The 17,639-nt window shown below is 41.8% G+C and overlaps 1 protein-coding gene across 1 annotated transcript; it reads right to left on the minus strand.

The window, feature by feature from the left end:
- Positions 1–241: 241 nt before the first annotated feature.
- On the minus strand, positions 242–17,639 carry LOC112239540 (syndecan-2). The gene is made up of 5 exons (XM_042318227.1): positions 17,159–17,639; positions 4,903–5,005; positions 4,173–4,327; positions 3,846–4,005; positions 242–2,966 (listed from the first exon to the last, which is right to left on the minus strand). The coding sequence occupies exons 1-5, from the start codon at positions 17,216–17,218 to the stop codon at positions 2,803–2,805; spliced, it is 642 nt and encodes a 213-aa protein (XP_042174161.1). The 5' UTR covers positions 17,219–17,639; the 3' UTR covers positions 242–2,802.

The following is a 17,639-nucleotide window of genomic DNA, read 5'->3' on the forward strand; positions in this document are numbered from 1 at the left end:
TTTAGCTCACAGCAGCCTGTATGTTTAGTGTTTTGATCAGAGATCGCAAACAAAAGCTATTTTTTACATTTTATTTCAGCTTGCACATGAAATGAGATACCACATATGGTATTTGTGCTGAAAGTTATATTCTTACATTTACTTTGTAACAGTGTCAAAATTCCAAAGAACACAGACATATGTTGGAGCCTTATCAGAAATGCAACCAAGTCAAGAGAGAAGAAACCACATTTGATGACTATTTAATATTAAGCCACATTGTTTATTCAGTAGTGTCTCCCATCATAACATACAACACTGCTTTTGTAACACTAAGTTGCCATCAGTATCCTGTGCTTATATTCGTGACTACTACTTCATGCCACTGAGAAAACATATTGTCCCAAACAGTAAAAAAAAAAAAGAGAAATTAAAGACTTTCAGAATGGAAGGCACTTCAAAGGCTTAAAACATTTGTGAATATACTTGAACTAACATATTTCAAATATGTAATATAAATTAATATATAAATTATAGTACAGACATTTTACAGATGCACCACTGACCTAAAGGTAGTCAGCGAAATTGTGTTGCACAAGCAGCACTGCAGATATTTCAATGAGCAAGATTTCACTGTCACACATACAGTATTTGCACACGGGTTCCCGTCACAGCCCGCTCTTACAATATGGCAGCCACTGGACCAAAACAGCAGAGAAGTTTAGCCTCGCGCTCTAACGCTCTTAGTTGTGGAAATTGACCCACTATGCAGTTTTACTTTATGCATCTACATCATTTCGCTGAGTCTACCTTTAGAATAGTCAGGACTAAAGGTAACTAAATAAATGGGGACATTGTGTTACATGTGATAAATGGCACAAACACTGTTCCAAGTCTAAGGAAAGTCTTACTGTAAGTACCTTTATTCAATAATTACGTACCATGAGAAAAACACATCAGCCCAGTGATCATAGAAGTTATTTTTTTTAGGGAAGAGGAACCGTCTGTTCTATAGTAGACATTCATAATTCTTTACAGATGCTAGAGGGGGAACAGATAAGCAATAAGGTACACCATGTCCTGTTCACTGAGACTACATCACAAATAGCACCCTAGTCCCTATTTAGTGCACTGCTTTTGACCAGTGTTCATATGGCTCTAGGGTGCCATTTGGGAAAGCGCCCTGGACTTTCGAAAACAGATTTTCAGTCAAAGTTGAAACGGATATTACAGAGACGCCCAGTGTCCCATCTGTGGCTAGAGTAAATCACTGTACTAAAGTCATCAAAGTCAACTGAAAAAGAGTTGAGCACATAGGACTGTTCATTAGCATTAGTTCCCCATATCTAGCAAGTCATCATTTAAAAGCTGCAGATAAATGGAAAAAAATATATAAAAAAAATCAGCTTTTATATAAATTGGTCAGAAAAGTTTTGCAGGTTTGTTTATAAAAACACCCAAGTCTTAAAATACCATTGTGATCAGAGGAGAAAATTAATGGACCTAATAGTGAAACCTACTGAAAAGGTTCCTCTATATTTTGGGTAACAGAAACAGAGTACATATAGCAGTGGAGGCTGCTGAGGGAGAACGGCTCATAAGAATGGCCAGAACGGAGTAAATGGAATGGCATCAAACACCTGGAAACCATGGAAACCATGTGTTTGATACATTACCATGAGGCGTCTCCTTAATTAAGGTGCATCCAACCTCCTGTGATATAATGCACTCCTCAAAGCACGTGTCAAACTCATTCCACGGAGGGCTGAGTGTCTGCGGGTTCACTCCTCCCTTGTACTTGATTGATTAAGGTCCCTAATTAGTAAACACCTCACCAGGTTGTCTAGGTCTTAAGAAAAAACGAAAACCCACAGACACTAGGCCCGCCGTGGAATGAGTTTAACACCCCTGCCATTAAGAGTACCATTTAAATCAGTGTTTAACTCCAGGCCTCGAGTACCTCCAACAGTACACATTGTTGTAGCCACAGACAAACTCACCTGATTCAACTAATCAGGCCCTCAAATTGAATCAGGCAAGTTTGTCAGGGACTACAACAAAAATGTGTACTGTTGGGGACTGGAGTTGGTAAACACTGCTTTATATCAGTAATGTTTTACTAGAAGGGAATGTCCTTTGGTGAGATGACACAGGGTACTTATGGAATCCTGTAATTCATTTCACACAATGACAAGAAAAATACCATAACAAAGCAAAAAAAAAAGTTTCCATCCAAGTTAAATTGGAGACCAGATTGCTTTGAGACTAGAAACATTACATCACCTCAACATGAAAAACAAGTTAATGAAAAAACACAACTTTGGACATGCTATGAAAAAAAAAATCAAAAATAGAATAGCTATAGGACAATTATATTCTGTCATTTTTATTTCAGTGACCTTTTAAAAAGTTGTTTTTCCTTCCAAATATGTACCTCTACAGTTAGAAAGTAGTCCATGACCATCTATGAATATGTTTCACGTTCTCACATGACAAGGAAATTCTCCAACCGTTCTAATGATCCAAAATATGAAACATTTACAATAGCCCTGTTTGGCCTCATTAAGGAAAAGTATATATTTGCTATATGAAAAAGCTCCTTGAAACACTTCCTCATTCAATACCATTTCAACCAACAGCATGCGAAGAGGACCCTGCTGTATGAGATGTTTTGTATGCATCCCAAATGACACCCTATATGGTGCACAGATACTGGTTAAAGGTAGTAAGTACACTATAGAGGGCATAGGGTGCCATTTGGGACACAAACTTAGTCTTTATGTTGCTCCAGAGGTTTCTCCTCATAGTGACGGTGGTTGTGTTTCAGGCATAGAACTCCTTGGTGGGGGCTTTCTGATAGGCTGAGCTAGGGGCCTTGCGTTCTCCGAGGACGTAGCTCCCCTCATCCTTCTTCCTCATCCTGTAGACCAGGAGGAGGATGAGGAAGATGGCGAACAGCAAACCTATAACCCCGCCAGCTATCACCGCTGGGGGGGAAGGGGGAAGAGAAGAACGTCAGAAGATGCTTATTGATCAATAATTCAATACAAGTGATTGGTGTTGACAACAGTGGAACCTTGCTAGAAGATAAAGTGTTAATAACAGTCCAATCAGATATGACAGACCTCTACCAGATTGTGTGTGGGGCAAGGTAATTACCCCAACCGATTAATTATACCATGTGTTGTCTCACCTAGCTATATTAAGACGAATGCACTAATTGTCGCTGGATAAGATCGTCTGCTAAATGACTAAAATGCAAAGTAAATGTAACCCCATTACCTTCTCTTAACGTGGATGAACAATTAAGAGGGAACTATGATTGTTTTGTATCAAATGTTTGGCAACAACTCACATTGAGAAATGAATGGGGAAAAGCACCCTGATTGATGCAGTAGACTGCAGCTAAGTTAAGATCAATGGACTAATCAAATACGAGACGGAGTCGACTCAGGAGGAGTCACAATTACACTCTTCATTCATAACATGCTTTCATTGTAAAACAATCCCGAAGTGTTGTTGGTTGCTTGACTCAGTCTCCTTCCCTCTGCTATCAAACGACAAGATAAAGAGTCCGTTTTTATTGATTGTGAAAGCAAAGTCTAGAGTTACCCAATTTAAGAGAGGCCATGTTTCAGATCCAATCTCTGATAGTGGGCTGTATTGAAAAATGATTTCTTCAATTGGAACTGATAGATTTCAGATGACTTTTGATGAATCATTATCATATATCGCTTTTTTGTGTGATGTTTAACATATGTCTCATGATATTTTATTGCCTTCATTATGCTCAGGTCTCATTGGAAAAAGAGAGACGTTAATGGCAATACGATCTCCTGAATAAATAAACAAAAACCAGAACATACCTGCTAGCACCTCCGTCCTCTGGAATAGGTTTTCGGAGTGTACATCGTAGGGTACGTCTGCCTCGTACAGCAACCCGGAAGCACCAGTGGTGCTGGGAGGAGCTTCACTACTGATAACAGTCTCCTCTGTCACGTCCAGAGACTGCTCAGGGACCTGGGTCTGACACACACAGACAGAGGGAGAAAGATACATTTAGATTTTCACAGCAACTATAAAACCACAGGGATACTATTAAGTCCTTGCCATGCCAGCAGTGCGAGGCGAAATGAAACAACCACTACTGGCTCAAAAGCCCACACTAAAGTCAGTTAAAAAGAGAGGCATACCTCTGTTTCTGTCTCAGCTATTTCTGTGCTCAGGTCAGTGAATGTCAACATCTCCATTGTGGTTGAAAAGTCTGGTAGAGAGTCCTGGGTTGGCTCTGCTTCAGGAGCGGCGAACACCCTTTTCACTTTGACTGGCTCAGTGACCTCACCGATAACTGAGGAGGAAAATAATCTAAAATGTATTGACCCCAAAGAGAAATGTGTTTTGCAGGCAGGGCTAACATGATAAACAACAAATCACAACAATGCTAATGGATTCACTACTAATGGAGGCCCTTTTCATAATGAGTCGACCAATAACGTCACACAACCCCTGCCATACTGACTCAGAAATAGACTGCAAGCCAGATCTGTTTGGGTGTTCTTGTACAGTACATTATACAGTCTATGGTTCAGTATCACTTCAGGTTAGGGTATATGAAATAATAACTCATTCATTATTGAACGTCTCTCTACATGGCATATGCTGGGTAATTAACATAGTCTTGGTTGACTGCATGTGAAACATCTGTGCATTCACCGCCTCCGTAGGTCCATTGTGATACTGCAGTACCAGTGTGCAGGTTAACCAAAGTCAAAAGGTTTCTGTGCACCGTCTAGGACCGTCGTAGAGCCAGTACAATTATAGATTTACATACAGCTATAACTCTTAACATGGCATTCAGGTTGCTATATGTAAATGACATTAGGATACAAGGGTGAAATATTTTAGAAGGTAACCATTGCTTACTCATATCACCGGACCCGGAGCCAGAGTTGTAACCGTCGTCGTCTACGGAGTCTCCCGATTGGTCATCCAGGTACAGGTAATCCGACTGGGCCGAGATCAATATCTGTGAATGGAGAACAAGAGATGAACGAAAAAGTGTCTCCACCATATAAATTGAATTCTACAGGTACCCACATGCTATTTAGGCAATAAGGCCTGAGGGGTGTGGAATATGTCCAACATACCACGGCTTTGAACGCTGCAATGCAGAGTACAGCCTGGATACAGCCCGTAGCATGTTGGCCATATACCAAACCCCCAAGATGCCTTATTGCTATTATAAAATACTTCCACATAAATAGAACAAGAGCATTTGCATCATACCCATGGTATATTGTCTGATATACCACAGCTTACCTCTGATTGAGGGGTTGGGTTAAATGCAGAAGACACATTTCAGTTGTACATCTGACTAGGTATCCCCCTTCCCTTGATCAGCATCCAGGACCCATAATAATACTCAATAACTGATCACATGACAAACTACTCCCAGTGTAGATTTCATGCCCTTAAGATTATACAAACACTTCACTGTGGAGGATATCCATGCTGTTTATTTTATACAGGCATTAGAAGCGCAAGAGCAAAACAAATTTGAAAGAACCATGCTAAGAAAAATCAAGACAAATATTTTGGGAGAATTTTTAATTTATTTTTTTGAATCTCACAATTCCCTGGGAAACAAACAAATGAACAGAAGCAGGCGTCTCATGAGCCTCCCCATTACCTGAAATACCACTTAGAAGCTATGAATGCCTGGATCAAATCTTCCCATTTTCTGAAGCAGAAACCAAAGACAATGTATCAGTCTTCCTGTAATTCCTCTGCATGTGGAGAGCAGGTTAAAACAGGAAGGTGTCATTGTCTGACTGGCTCATCCAATCCCAAGGCAAAGTGTTATTGTGAACAGAAGAATGAATAAACAGAAACTATTTTTTTTTAGGGTAGGAGGCTGCTCTCAGAGCAGATGGAACCATGTAGTCTGACTCTCTGAACCCTGGATCCTTCTAGGTCATCCCTCCCAACCCCCTGCATTCCTTTAGATCTCTGGCCCACCACAGTAGCCTGGTGGCCACCTCTTCAACTAGTCTGTCAGGGCTCATGGAAATCACCATTCACAGCCACTGATGCTCACCAAGACGTGTGATGTTTCCACACAATTGTGCTTACCAAAATCCCCACAAAAGCAATACGTCTGACAAAAGGTACTAAGGATGCACCCTCTGTGTGTGTGCACACACACACACGTCGAGGTCTGCCTTTTTGCTCCTCTGATGAATGTTGACACTAAGGAGCCTGGTTCAATTTTCAGGTCTTTGTTCGTGAAGGAGAGGGGGAAAAAGTGACATACAAGGATGATGTAAGAAAAAAGGCCTCTTGCTTCAAAGGAAGCAGAGCCTAGTACACAATAAGAGGACAAGTCATTTCAGACTCACTGAAGGAGAGATGCTTCAAAGGAAGCAGAGCCTAGTACACAATAAGAGGACAAGTCATTTCAGACTCACTGAAGGAGAGATGCTTCAAAGGAAGCAGAGCCTAGTACACAATAAGAGGACAAGTCATTTCAGACTCACTGAAGGAGAGATGCTTCAAAGAAGCAGAGCCTAGTACACAATAAGAGGACAAGTCATTTCAGACTCACAGATGCTTCATTACACAGACTCAGACTCACTGAAGGAGAGATGCTTCAAAGGAAGCAGAGCCTAGTACACAATAAGAGGACAAGTCATTTCAGACTCACTAAGAGGAACAAGTCATTTCAGACTCACTGAAGGAGAGATGCTTCAAAGGAAGCAGAGCCTAGTACACAATAAGAGGACAAGTCATTTCAGACTCACTGAAGGAGAGATGCTTGAAGGAGAGATGCTTCAAAGGAAGCAATAAGAGGACAAGTCATTTCAGACTCACTGAAGGAGAGATGCTTCAAAGCCTAGTACACAATAAGAGGACAAGTCATTTCAGACTCACTGAAGGAGAGATGCTTCAAAGGAAGCAGAGCCTAGTACACAATAAGAGGACAAGTCATTTCAGACTCACTGAAGGAGAGATGCTTCAAAGGAAGCAGAGCCTAGTACACAATAAGAGGACAAGTCATTTCAGACTCACTGAAGGAGAGATGCTTCAAAGGAAGCAGAGCCTAGTACACAATAAGAGGACAAGTCATTTCAGACTCACTGAAGGAGAGATGCTTCAAAGGAAGCAGAGCCTAGTACACAATAATAGGACAAGTCATTTCAGACTCACTGAAGGAGAGATGCTTCAAAGGAAGCAGAGCCTAGTACACAATAAGAGGACAAGTCATTTCAGACTCACACTTGTACACAATAAGAGGACAAGTCATTTCAGACTCACTGAAGGAGAGATGCTTCAAAGGAAGCAGAGCCTAGTACACAATAAGAGGACAAGTCATTTCAGACTCACTGAAGGAGAGATGCTTCAAAGTAAGCAGAGCCTAGTACACAATAAGAGGACAAGTCATTTCAGACTCACTGAAGGAGAGATGCTTCAAAGTAAGCAGAGCCTAGTACACAATAAGAGGACAAGTCATTTCAGACTCACTGAAGGAGAGATGCTTCAAAGGAAGCAGAGCCTAGTACACAATAAGAGGACAAGTCATTTCAGACTCACTGAAGGAGAGATGCTTCAAAGTAAGCAGAGCCTAGTACACAATAAGAGGACAAGTCATTTCAGACTCACTGAAGGAGAGATGCTTCAAAGGAAGCAGAGCCTAGTACACAATAAGAGGACAAGTCATTTCAGACTCACTGAAGGAGAGATGCTTCAAAGGAAGCAGAGCCTAGTACACAATAATAGGACAAGTCATTTCAGACTCACTGAAGGAGAGATGCTTCAAAGGAAGCAGAGCCTAGTACACAATAAGAGGACAAGTCATTTCAGACTCACTGAAGGAGAGATGCTTCAAAGAGCACAACAATGGCTCTGGCTGAAAAGTGGGAATACCCAGCTAGATAAAGACCTTCCCTTTTGGCCTCTGGGATGACATTTTCTTTTTTAAATAATTGTCATCTGTACAAAAACACATCTTTGGTATGCCATTGTGTTGTGCTCCAGTTGTCTTTCAAACTGTCACACAGTGAATCATCTTTTGTTTGCTATGCAACATACTATAGAGAACGCAGCAGGCAGAACATGAGGAAGTGATGATCAAAGTAATCCAGGAAAACAAACAATGTATAAAAGTGCTCCCATGTCAACTAATGCTAGAAAACCAGTGCTACTTAACGGTGTTAGTACACATTATACATACATAACCGTGGTATTCAAACGAGGTTGCAATGAAAACGAATGGGACTGTAGCGACTGCATTGGCATCAAAATCCAGAGTGTAAGCTACGTTTCTATTCAAGCGTTGATTGACATGGTAATGGACCAATAGTATTTGAGAAAAGATAGCAAACGGACCCCTCTGACACTATGTTCTATTGTGATGTGTCAACGTGCAAGGCATGTGTGCTACGTGTGGGCTAGGTACAAAAATGTTGTTCAGAGTCTAATCATATAGCATACTTGTGTGTTCACATCGGCCTCTGGAAAACCGAGCCTGACACAATCTTAGCCTAGAAGACCACATGTACACTATGAAGAGTAGGACTGGAGGCATGAATGACTGATACCTACTGTACACTACTTCCGTTTGCCAGCCCTGAAAACACTTCCCAGTATTTAAACGTATTTGGCCCAGGTCTACTCAGCTGATTTAGCCTCTGAAGCAGTCAAGTGTTATGACAAATGTCAAGTTGACCCCAAACATCCAATAGAGAACATTGTGAGAACGATGGAGACTCTCAGGGTCAGCCGGTGACCATACAGTAGTAGTCTAGTCAGTGTGAATGCCCAGCCACTGAATCATGAAGTACAACATCAATACAGACTCTGACGTTAAACAGCCCTAATCATTTCCTCCAATGTCCTTTGTTGATCAGGATTAGTCAAGGACTCAGATCAGGCCCCGGTACAGTACAGAGTACAACTGGCTACCGAAAGGCCCTATTTTCATGCTGCCAGCATTCCATTTTCTTATTAGATAGTAGTGTTAGGTTAGGCTTTATCTAACATGCTAAGATTGTGTCAGGCTCTGTTTTCCAGAGGCCGATGTGAACACACAAAAGTATGCTATATGATTAGACTCTGAACAACATTTTTGTACCTAGCCCACACGTAGCATACATGCCTTGACAAAATACACTGTTCAAGATGTGAGGATCAATTACTTTCACATCTTATGAATAGAACAGACTATCTAAAGCAGTGGTTTATGGGGGTTTCAACAGCATCATATGGGGCAGCCTCAACTCTTCAGAGAGGAGGTAGAGCGAAGAGGCGATGAGAGAACCATGTTTGCAGCAGTACGATGTGGTGGTGAATAATATCTCTCATTCCAAAACAAACTGCTGTCAGACATATGAAGGTGAGCCTCACATTCCTGGGCCAAAGTAGCAGCACAAGTGAGGTATTGTGCAGGGAGCTGAAGAGCTCAGGACTGGGCTTTCAGGCTGTGCCAAGTCTACAACTGAAAAGGAAATACTCCCTCTTCTCACTAGCTAGCTCCTTCCAAACAGCTCAGTCAGCCAGACCCTACTAAATGGTTGAATCATTATGGTATTGTTGTTAGCGGCTAGCACAGCAACAAATGCTGGGGACATGTCAGCTAATCATGTCACCCTCCTCCACAGGTATAGTTGTCAGCTGTAATGATGGGAAGAGAGAACCTGCCAAGATATGGCTAACACTGGACTTATGGGGCTTTTTAAAATGCATTCCAGGCAGATCTAGGATGACTACCTGATATGAATGTAATCTCAACATGAAAAACATTGGATTTCCTTTGAAAGTCCTCCTCCATGCCCTGAAGGCCTGGCTGTGTTGTTTCTCAGCATACCCCTGTCGGACAACCAGAGGAAAACAGGACGTTCGGAGCTACTTACCTTCACACATTAAATAACATCCAACGCTACCGGCAACACTGCCCATAAATATATACCGTCCGTCAGCATCACCCAATGACAGCAACACCATGAATGCAACCAAACAGGTCTACCAAGACATTAACCAGCATGTGGACCAACAGTACAGGAGCTCTATAGTAACCAGCTCCTTCCACAGTGCTGGGAAGCAGCACTGATGTTACAGGTGTGGGTTACAATATTAACCCACATCTGCAGAGGGCTCAGCTTCATACAGGGCACAGCAGCTCTAGGCTTACGTCCCAAATGGCTCTCTATTCCCCATTTAGTGCACTACTTATGATGGGCCCTAGTCAAAAGTAGTTCCCTATTTAGTGCACAGGGTGCCATTTGGGATAGAGACCATGCCGATGTAGTAGCTGTCCAACCAGCTGCTGACGTTCGCAGCCCCTCAGGAGTACACAGGAAGAGCATTAACGAACTACTAGACGGTGCCAGCGCTCCACCAGAACTGCTGCAGAGACTAACAGGATGAATACAGCCCATTCAGACCAGAGGCATGTCTGGTGTTCTTCATATGATTCAATAAACACAGGTGTTGTACTAGGGCTATGAGGCTGGGATATTCTACATCTTCTTGGAGGGGGGCAGAGAGCAGAATACTGCAGTCAGACATTCTGGGGATATTTGTTTCATTGACTGTACCTGAAAGGCAGAACTAGATGTAGTGCATGTTGTGAAATTATATCAGAGAGTGACAACCAAATTATGGTGAGAATACATGTGCTAGTTTCAGAGAGCACAAAATATGATTTTGTCAAGCGTGGTCTTTCAAAGAGAGAGACACGTTGCCACTATTCGTCAGAGCTTCTTATACTCCAAGCCTCTCTCACTGCTGTCTATGCCTTGGGACAGGTCATCATTGTAAACAGGAAGTGTGTTAAGTAATACTTACCTATATAAAATGAAGATTAAATGAAAACATTAACTTTGGTCCTTGGACATAACTGAACACTACAGTAGTGTGAGTATGAAGTAGTTTACTGTGATGTGGGACCGTGTGTGAGGGCTGGCTGATCCACACTCCAACTCTTACCTTAATGTTAAGGACTACATTCAATCAAAGCTGCATTGCAGATTTTGGCAGTAGCTCTCTGGAATGACCACTTTATGTCCAGCACATATTCAAAATATATCTTATAATTCTAGGAAGCTTTCAGAGGTAATGAAAGAGTTGGGAACAGAAAATCTAACAATCATTTATAACAAAATCCATTATTTTCTAACTCCGTTTTCCATCTAGGTAATCACTGTGTGAGACTGTCATATTCCCGGGATTACCAGAGCCAAGACTTGAACAGGGGACATGAGTGGGAGTTTCAGGAGTAGCCAAGGAAAAGCAAAGTTGAGTTGTGCAAAATATAGCTAATGTAAAGCAGATATGCAATGAATGTCTCAATATCTTTCTGTTAATGCCAGAGTAAAACAGCTGACAGCAAATGAGTCTGCACATGAAATCACTTCAAAAGACAGGATTACTAAGCAATTAGTGTCTACATTCAGGCTCAATTATAATTATAGCTTTTCACAAGTTCTTAAACTATACCCCAGGCTTGGTCAGACAGAAGCTATGGATCGGTCTCAGTTTGTGGTGTTCGTTGACGTGATGCCACCACACACACAGCTTTAAGGCCTCTACACTGTTTACGTGCGTAGATCACGTGCATGTTCATAGTTGGAGTCATGAGGGGCCCAGACACTCACTCTAGAGACGACATTTAACGTCTGGATCCCATGTATTTGCCCGTTTACAAATACTAGCTACATGTCTGGTGTTATGCTTGTAACTCTACTTTAAGGATTATAAATATAATTTGTTTAAAATATATATCTTAACACTCCAGATACAAATTTACTTTCAGGATTTAACTAGCTACAAAAGCAAACATGTTTGCCTCAATTAGAAGAGATTGAACTGCTCTTACAAGTTGTTTTTATTTCTCACAAGGGAGAAAATGGCATGTTGGTCCACTGATCACTGCAAGAGGGGACAATTGAGAACATGTCTCTAGTCTGACCGATGCAAAGCATTGACAAGGGAAGGCATGTTCAGTACTTCTGGATGTTTTGGGCTATTACAGGCACACAGCAAAAGCATTGACAAGGGAAGGCATGTTCAGTACTTCTGGATGTTTTGGGCTATTACAGGCACACAGCAAAAGCATTGACAAGGGAAGGCATGTTCAGTACTTCTGGATGTTTTTTTGCACACAGGCATTGACAATTGGGAAGGCATGTTCAGTACTTCTGGATGTTTTGGGCTATTACAGGCACACAGCAAAAGCATTGACAAGGGAAGGCATGTTCAGTACTTCTGGATGTTTTGGGCTATTACAGGCACACAGCAAAAGCATTGACAAGGGAAGGCATGTTCAGTACTTCTGGATGTTTTGGGCTATTACAGGCACACAGCAAAAGCATTGACAAGGGAAGGCATGTTCAGTACTTCTGGATGTTTTGGGCTATTACAGGCACACAGCAAAAGCATTGACAAGGGAAGGCATGTTCAGTACTTCTGGATGTTTTGGGCTATTACAGACACAGCAAAAGCATTGATGCTAGTTAGAAGCTAGGAAACAGCCGTTTTTTGCCATCGCCAGCGAAGCTTGGCAGGCTACCTGGCATGTCTCAAAGGCAGATTTAGTTGCTTATCCCTCAGTAGCAAAATGGGCCGAAATCGCCTGAGAGTTTTGGGATCGTTGGAATTATCAGTTGAGTAGGAGCAGTCGACGGGAAACATATTCAGATCCGAGCTCCAGCAAACTCTGGTAACGAGTACTACAACTACAAGGGATGTTTCACAATAGTCCGGATGACAGTCCACAATGCAAAGTACCACTTCACCATGGTCGACGTGGGGGCATTTGGTTCGGGAGGGAGATGCGGGCCCCTGCCGACACCAAGGCCAGAGTCCTTGCCGATGACCCAAACACTGAGCCCATATTCCTGCTGAAGGTCAACATGATGCGACCTTATCCAGGTAAAATTATGTAAATCTATACGACTTGTAATGACATGCCTCACATAAGTGCTCTGGCATCCCAGTAGGAGGATGGGGCCTATGTCCCAAGTATAAACTACAGTTGTTACAGTACACATCTGATAGCCTTCATGATCCTGTTCAACACTAATGACATGCTTCTTTATGCAAAGGTTCTTCAGGCCTTGATGATGCCAAGAAGATCTACAACTACAGTCACTCCAGAGCCAGAAGAATTAGTCCTGAAGCATGAGACAGACCGCTGGCCCATACGCCACACCTGGGTCAGAACAATCAGTAACTAGATCATGAACAACTGGCATCAGTACCAAATGAGAGCAGACATCACAGATTACTATAAAACAGCAGACACACTGAGTGGACAAAACAGTAAGAACACCTGCTCTTTCCATGACACAGGCTGACCAGGTGAAATCTATGATCCCTTATTGATGCTGCATGTTAAATCCACTTCAATCAGTGTAGATGAAGGGGAGGATACAGGTTAAAAAATGATTTTTAAGCCTTGAGAAATGGATTGTGTGCCATTCAGAGGTTGAATGGGCTAGACAAAATATTGAAGTGCCTTTGGTTTGATCATGTCAAGAACTGCAACACTGCTGGGTTTTTCCACTCTGAACAGTTTCCCGTGTGTATCAAGAACGGTCCACCACATCCAGCCAACTTGACAAGTGTGGGAAGCATTGGAGTAAACATGGACCAGCATCCCTGTGGAACGCGTTCGACACCTTGTTGAGTCCATGCCCTGACAATTTGAAACTGTTCTGGGGGGGGAGAATACACTCAGCAGTTCAGGACGACAGCTAGCCTAGCGTTTAAGAGCATTGGGCCATTAACCGAAAGGTTGTTAGTTTAAATCCCTGAGCAGACTAAGTGAAAAATGTGTTGGTGTGCCCTTGAGCAAGGCCCTTAACTCTAATTGTTCCTGTAAGTAACGCTGGATAAAAGCGTCTGCTAAATGACTAAAATATCAATCGACTTGTGTTTTCTATTCAGTTCCGAAAGCTGTGGGCCAAGTCAGGATCCCTCTGGATCTAGAAAAGGATTCCAAATGTACTGTTGAAATTCTTTGAAAATCTGTGACATGCTTAGCAGTGTTCTACAAAAACAGAAAATCCTCAGCAGAGAAAGAAAATCCCCAGTGTTGAAAGATCAACACAGGCTCTGTGAGAAACTTCCCTCCCTTAAATCATCGCTAAATATAAATAATTGATTTAACCCAAGTGACGGAACTCTGTTCAGATGGGAGGTAGTGACTTAAGTGGAGAATCTCAGACATTTCAAATAAGACAAAAGCTGTCAAACCACAACCCTACAAGTTTGACCCAGCAACAAACTCAACCCCTCAAGTATTCAAATCAGTTCTGATTTATCACATGAATAACATCTGCTAAAAATGTGTATCGCAGGTGTACTGAAATGCTTGTGTATTTGACCCAGCAACAAGCTCAACCCAGAAAATGTTTAAAATTCCAGACAAGCTTTGTTGGACAGATAAAAGGCAATCCAGAGCTGTTGAGAGAGAAGGAGAACGGGAGCTGGGGAAAAGGAGTAGAAATACCAATGGAGCGCAGCTCCACTTACATGTGAAGCTGCATGACTCCCAGACCAGCCCTATCCAGTCAGCGCTGATCGGTTCGACAGTACATACTCTACCATGTGTACTGCATACATGACTAACACTGGGGAGGGCCTCCCTCCTGATGACAGGAAACATTTTAAAATAACTATTTAAAATATTCTCAAATTAAGGTCAGGCAGAAAATACCACCACTTAGGATCTTGTGCGAGATTGTAGTTCCAAAGGAAATAAAATGGATTAGTTCCTGTTTTGCATTGATATCGTTATCACAGCTTGCCAGTCTGTCCTTCTGTGCATCAATTAACCCAAGAGGGTCAGGAGGACATAGCACATGTGGATTCAGAGTCCAGATCACACCGTCTTTCACATCCAGACCGTCACCTCTGACTCACATACAGCCTCGGTGGTCTCTAAAAACAACACTAATGTCTATTGAGAGCACGTCTGCCAGTTACATACAGTACAAAAACATCTGGAGTGGGTGTTTTTGTTTTCAGGAAACCGGTATGGCCATATATGGAAGTAACACAAGGCAAAGAACATTTAGTATCAGTCACATCTATTAGCAAAGAGCAGACAGGGTTATTCTCTCGGGATGCTTTTCAACCGGGTAAACAAAGTTGGCTGGCATAACACCACAGCAAGCTGTCAGCATACACCGTCATGGAACATCTTGCATTTGACCACGGTCCACGCTATTCTAGAAAAATGTTACACTAAGGTTAACTTTCACTCTAGGATGTATGATCAGAGTAGCAATGATCACAATCCCATGTACAATCAAATCCACACAAAAGTCCAAACATTTACTAAATCTTCAGGCATAGGCTACATTTGTCAAGAAAGGTTCAAAACTAACATCTCTTATTATTGACCTTCAGATCTGAGCCAAACAACCTACACAGTTTCATTATCCAGTTGACAAGTTCAGGGCTTCATAGATACAGAGCAGACGGTGTGTACATCACAAGGTTTTCCCATCTCACAACCCAGCCGTCTAGTGCCTTGCTGCCTAGCCACCCCCAGGTTTTCACTGAGAACTTTACATTTGCTAAGCTAATTGAGGCAGGGGAGGAATGAGAGTAGCAGTCAGTACTGAAGCTGCGGTATGTGACCATTTTCCATCCTCTCAAGAAATCCTATTTGTCAGGCTAGTATTTCATTACTTTTCTCATTCAGGATTTCCATGCATATTTCTAGAGCCTTGATCTCAGACTTTAGTACATCCAACTCTAGATATTTCTATACTGTTGAAGTTATTCCCAACCTTGCCTTAGTATTTGATGTGGGACATCTGTATGAAGCACTTTCAATTACACAACGTTGGTGATGATATGACAAGTCATTTCAGTTCCATCTAAACAGATGTTTCTTCACTGTTGACTTTATACCAATCAAGTCAGATGTCATGTGACAGTGGTATAGTACACTAAGTACTTTCAGTGACAAATCATCAGTGATGACGTGTTACATCTGTTTAATATCGAGATAAGAGCAATAGTTTCTCTGTTTCCGCATTAACAAAAAGATGGATAGTGATGGAGGGAAGAGTCCTGTCCAAGATGTGATGAATTAGAGAAAATGGCTGCCTCTCAGAGCTGGTGTTTATGTTTTCTGCTGAAAAATGGAAGGGGGGTGAGCGATGGTGGTCTCTGAAATCCTGAATGGACCAAATACAGTCAAATGCTCCAAATGAGGAATCTGACCTAATGTTAGAGGGGAGCGTGAGGCATGCAGCCTTCACCACAGTTAAACACACATCAGCCTAAAATAACTTCATTCATTCACCCACCTTCACTTTAGTAGAATGCCCATAGGTTGATACCATCACAACTATAGAACCCTGCACTCCCATTCACTTTAAATCAGAGATGAGGGCCCTTGCCTTTATTTATTTTTTGTTTCTAAAATAATCCAGGTTGGAAGGCTGGGGCCAATTAACACATATGCTCCTTGCATCCAATTGCAAAACTGCAGTTTCATAGCAATGGCCATGTTAGTTAGGGAACGGCATCACCGTGCCAATGATAGAGCCATGTCTACTGTAGTGGCAGACGGAGAGGAAAAGTATACAAACCTATAAAATGTGTCATTAACTCTACTGATGGACAATTCAGTAGTTGTTTAACGTGTCTTTCAATAGGAGGTTATTGGACACGTTTAAAAGGCAACACTGAGATGCCCTGTGTTCTTAGCCTGGTTAAATGGAACCATTTCAATCTGTTTTGACCAAGGAACAGAGACGAATGTAGTTCCACACCGCCTCTTGAAAATCATATTTGACCACTGTGGAATCAAACGGTAAATAAACTATTTGGTTTTACAAATATTAATCAGACACGTGCCTTTCTGGCAACTGTAAAAAGGTATCTTGATAATTTGGGCCACAATGTGATAAGACTTCAGTCATATGGGAAGTGCACAAGGGGAAGAAGGACATAAATAAGGGAATAGTTGACTTCTTTACTTGTAAAAGTAGCCAGATAAATTACTCGCTGAGGTTATGAAGACCGCGAGTGAGACAAGCGTGCAAAATAGCGTACATCGAATCCAAAGCCTGTTAAAAAAAAACATTTCAGCAGTTCTTTACCGCGCGAGGTATAACAAAAACAATTTTATGACTTTCTTTGTCCTGACAACTTTACTCACCGTTTCACTCATAAAACAGGTCGCCACCGCGAGAGTCAATAGTATCCAAGTGTTCGTCATTATTCCTTTGGAAAGAACAAACCGTGGCGAAAAATAGATCTATTGGCTAGCGCTCATACAAAACATATGTAATTATCTTCACAGTTGTAGACACCACTCTCTCTCCCAGATTATACTCTCCCAATCGAATTATTCCAAAACGAGCAAAGCTAGATCCTCCCCACTCGATGTTTCTCTCCGAACAAAATAGTTTATTTCCCGTTTTCCTAGTACTTTTCTACTGAAAGGGAAAAGCGGAAGCACGCGCTATTACATGTAATCATGCGCCAGCTTGGAACGCAAGATTCATTGCGGAAACAAGGTAGTTAGGAAAGAGTCTTCTATAATTGGTTGATAGATACTTGGAACATAAAGAAGCGTCATTCACTTGAGTGTGCAGTGATAATTTAAATTGACAATTTGACATAGCCACAAGTGAATG

The sequence above is a fragment of the Oncorhynchus tshawytscha genome, unplaced genomic scaffold (genome assembly GCF_018296145.1).
Source record: "Oncorhynchus tshawytscha isolate Ot180627B unplaced genomic scaffold, Otsh_v2.0 Un_scaffold_16570_pilon_pilon, whole genome shotgun sequence".
Lineage (NCBI taxonomy): Eukaryota > Metazoa > Chordata > Actinopteri > Salmoniformes > Salmonidae > Oncorhynchus > Oncorhynchus tshawytscha.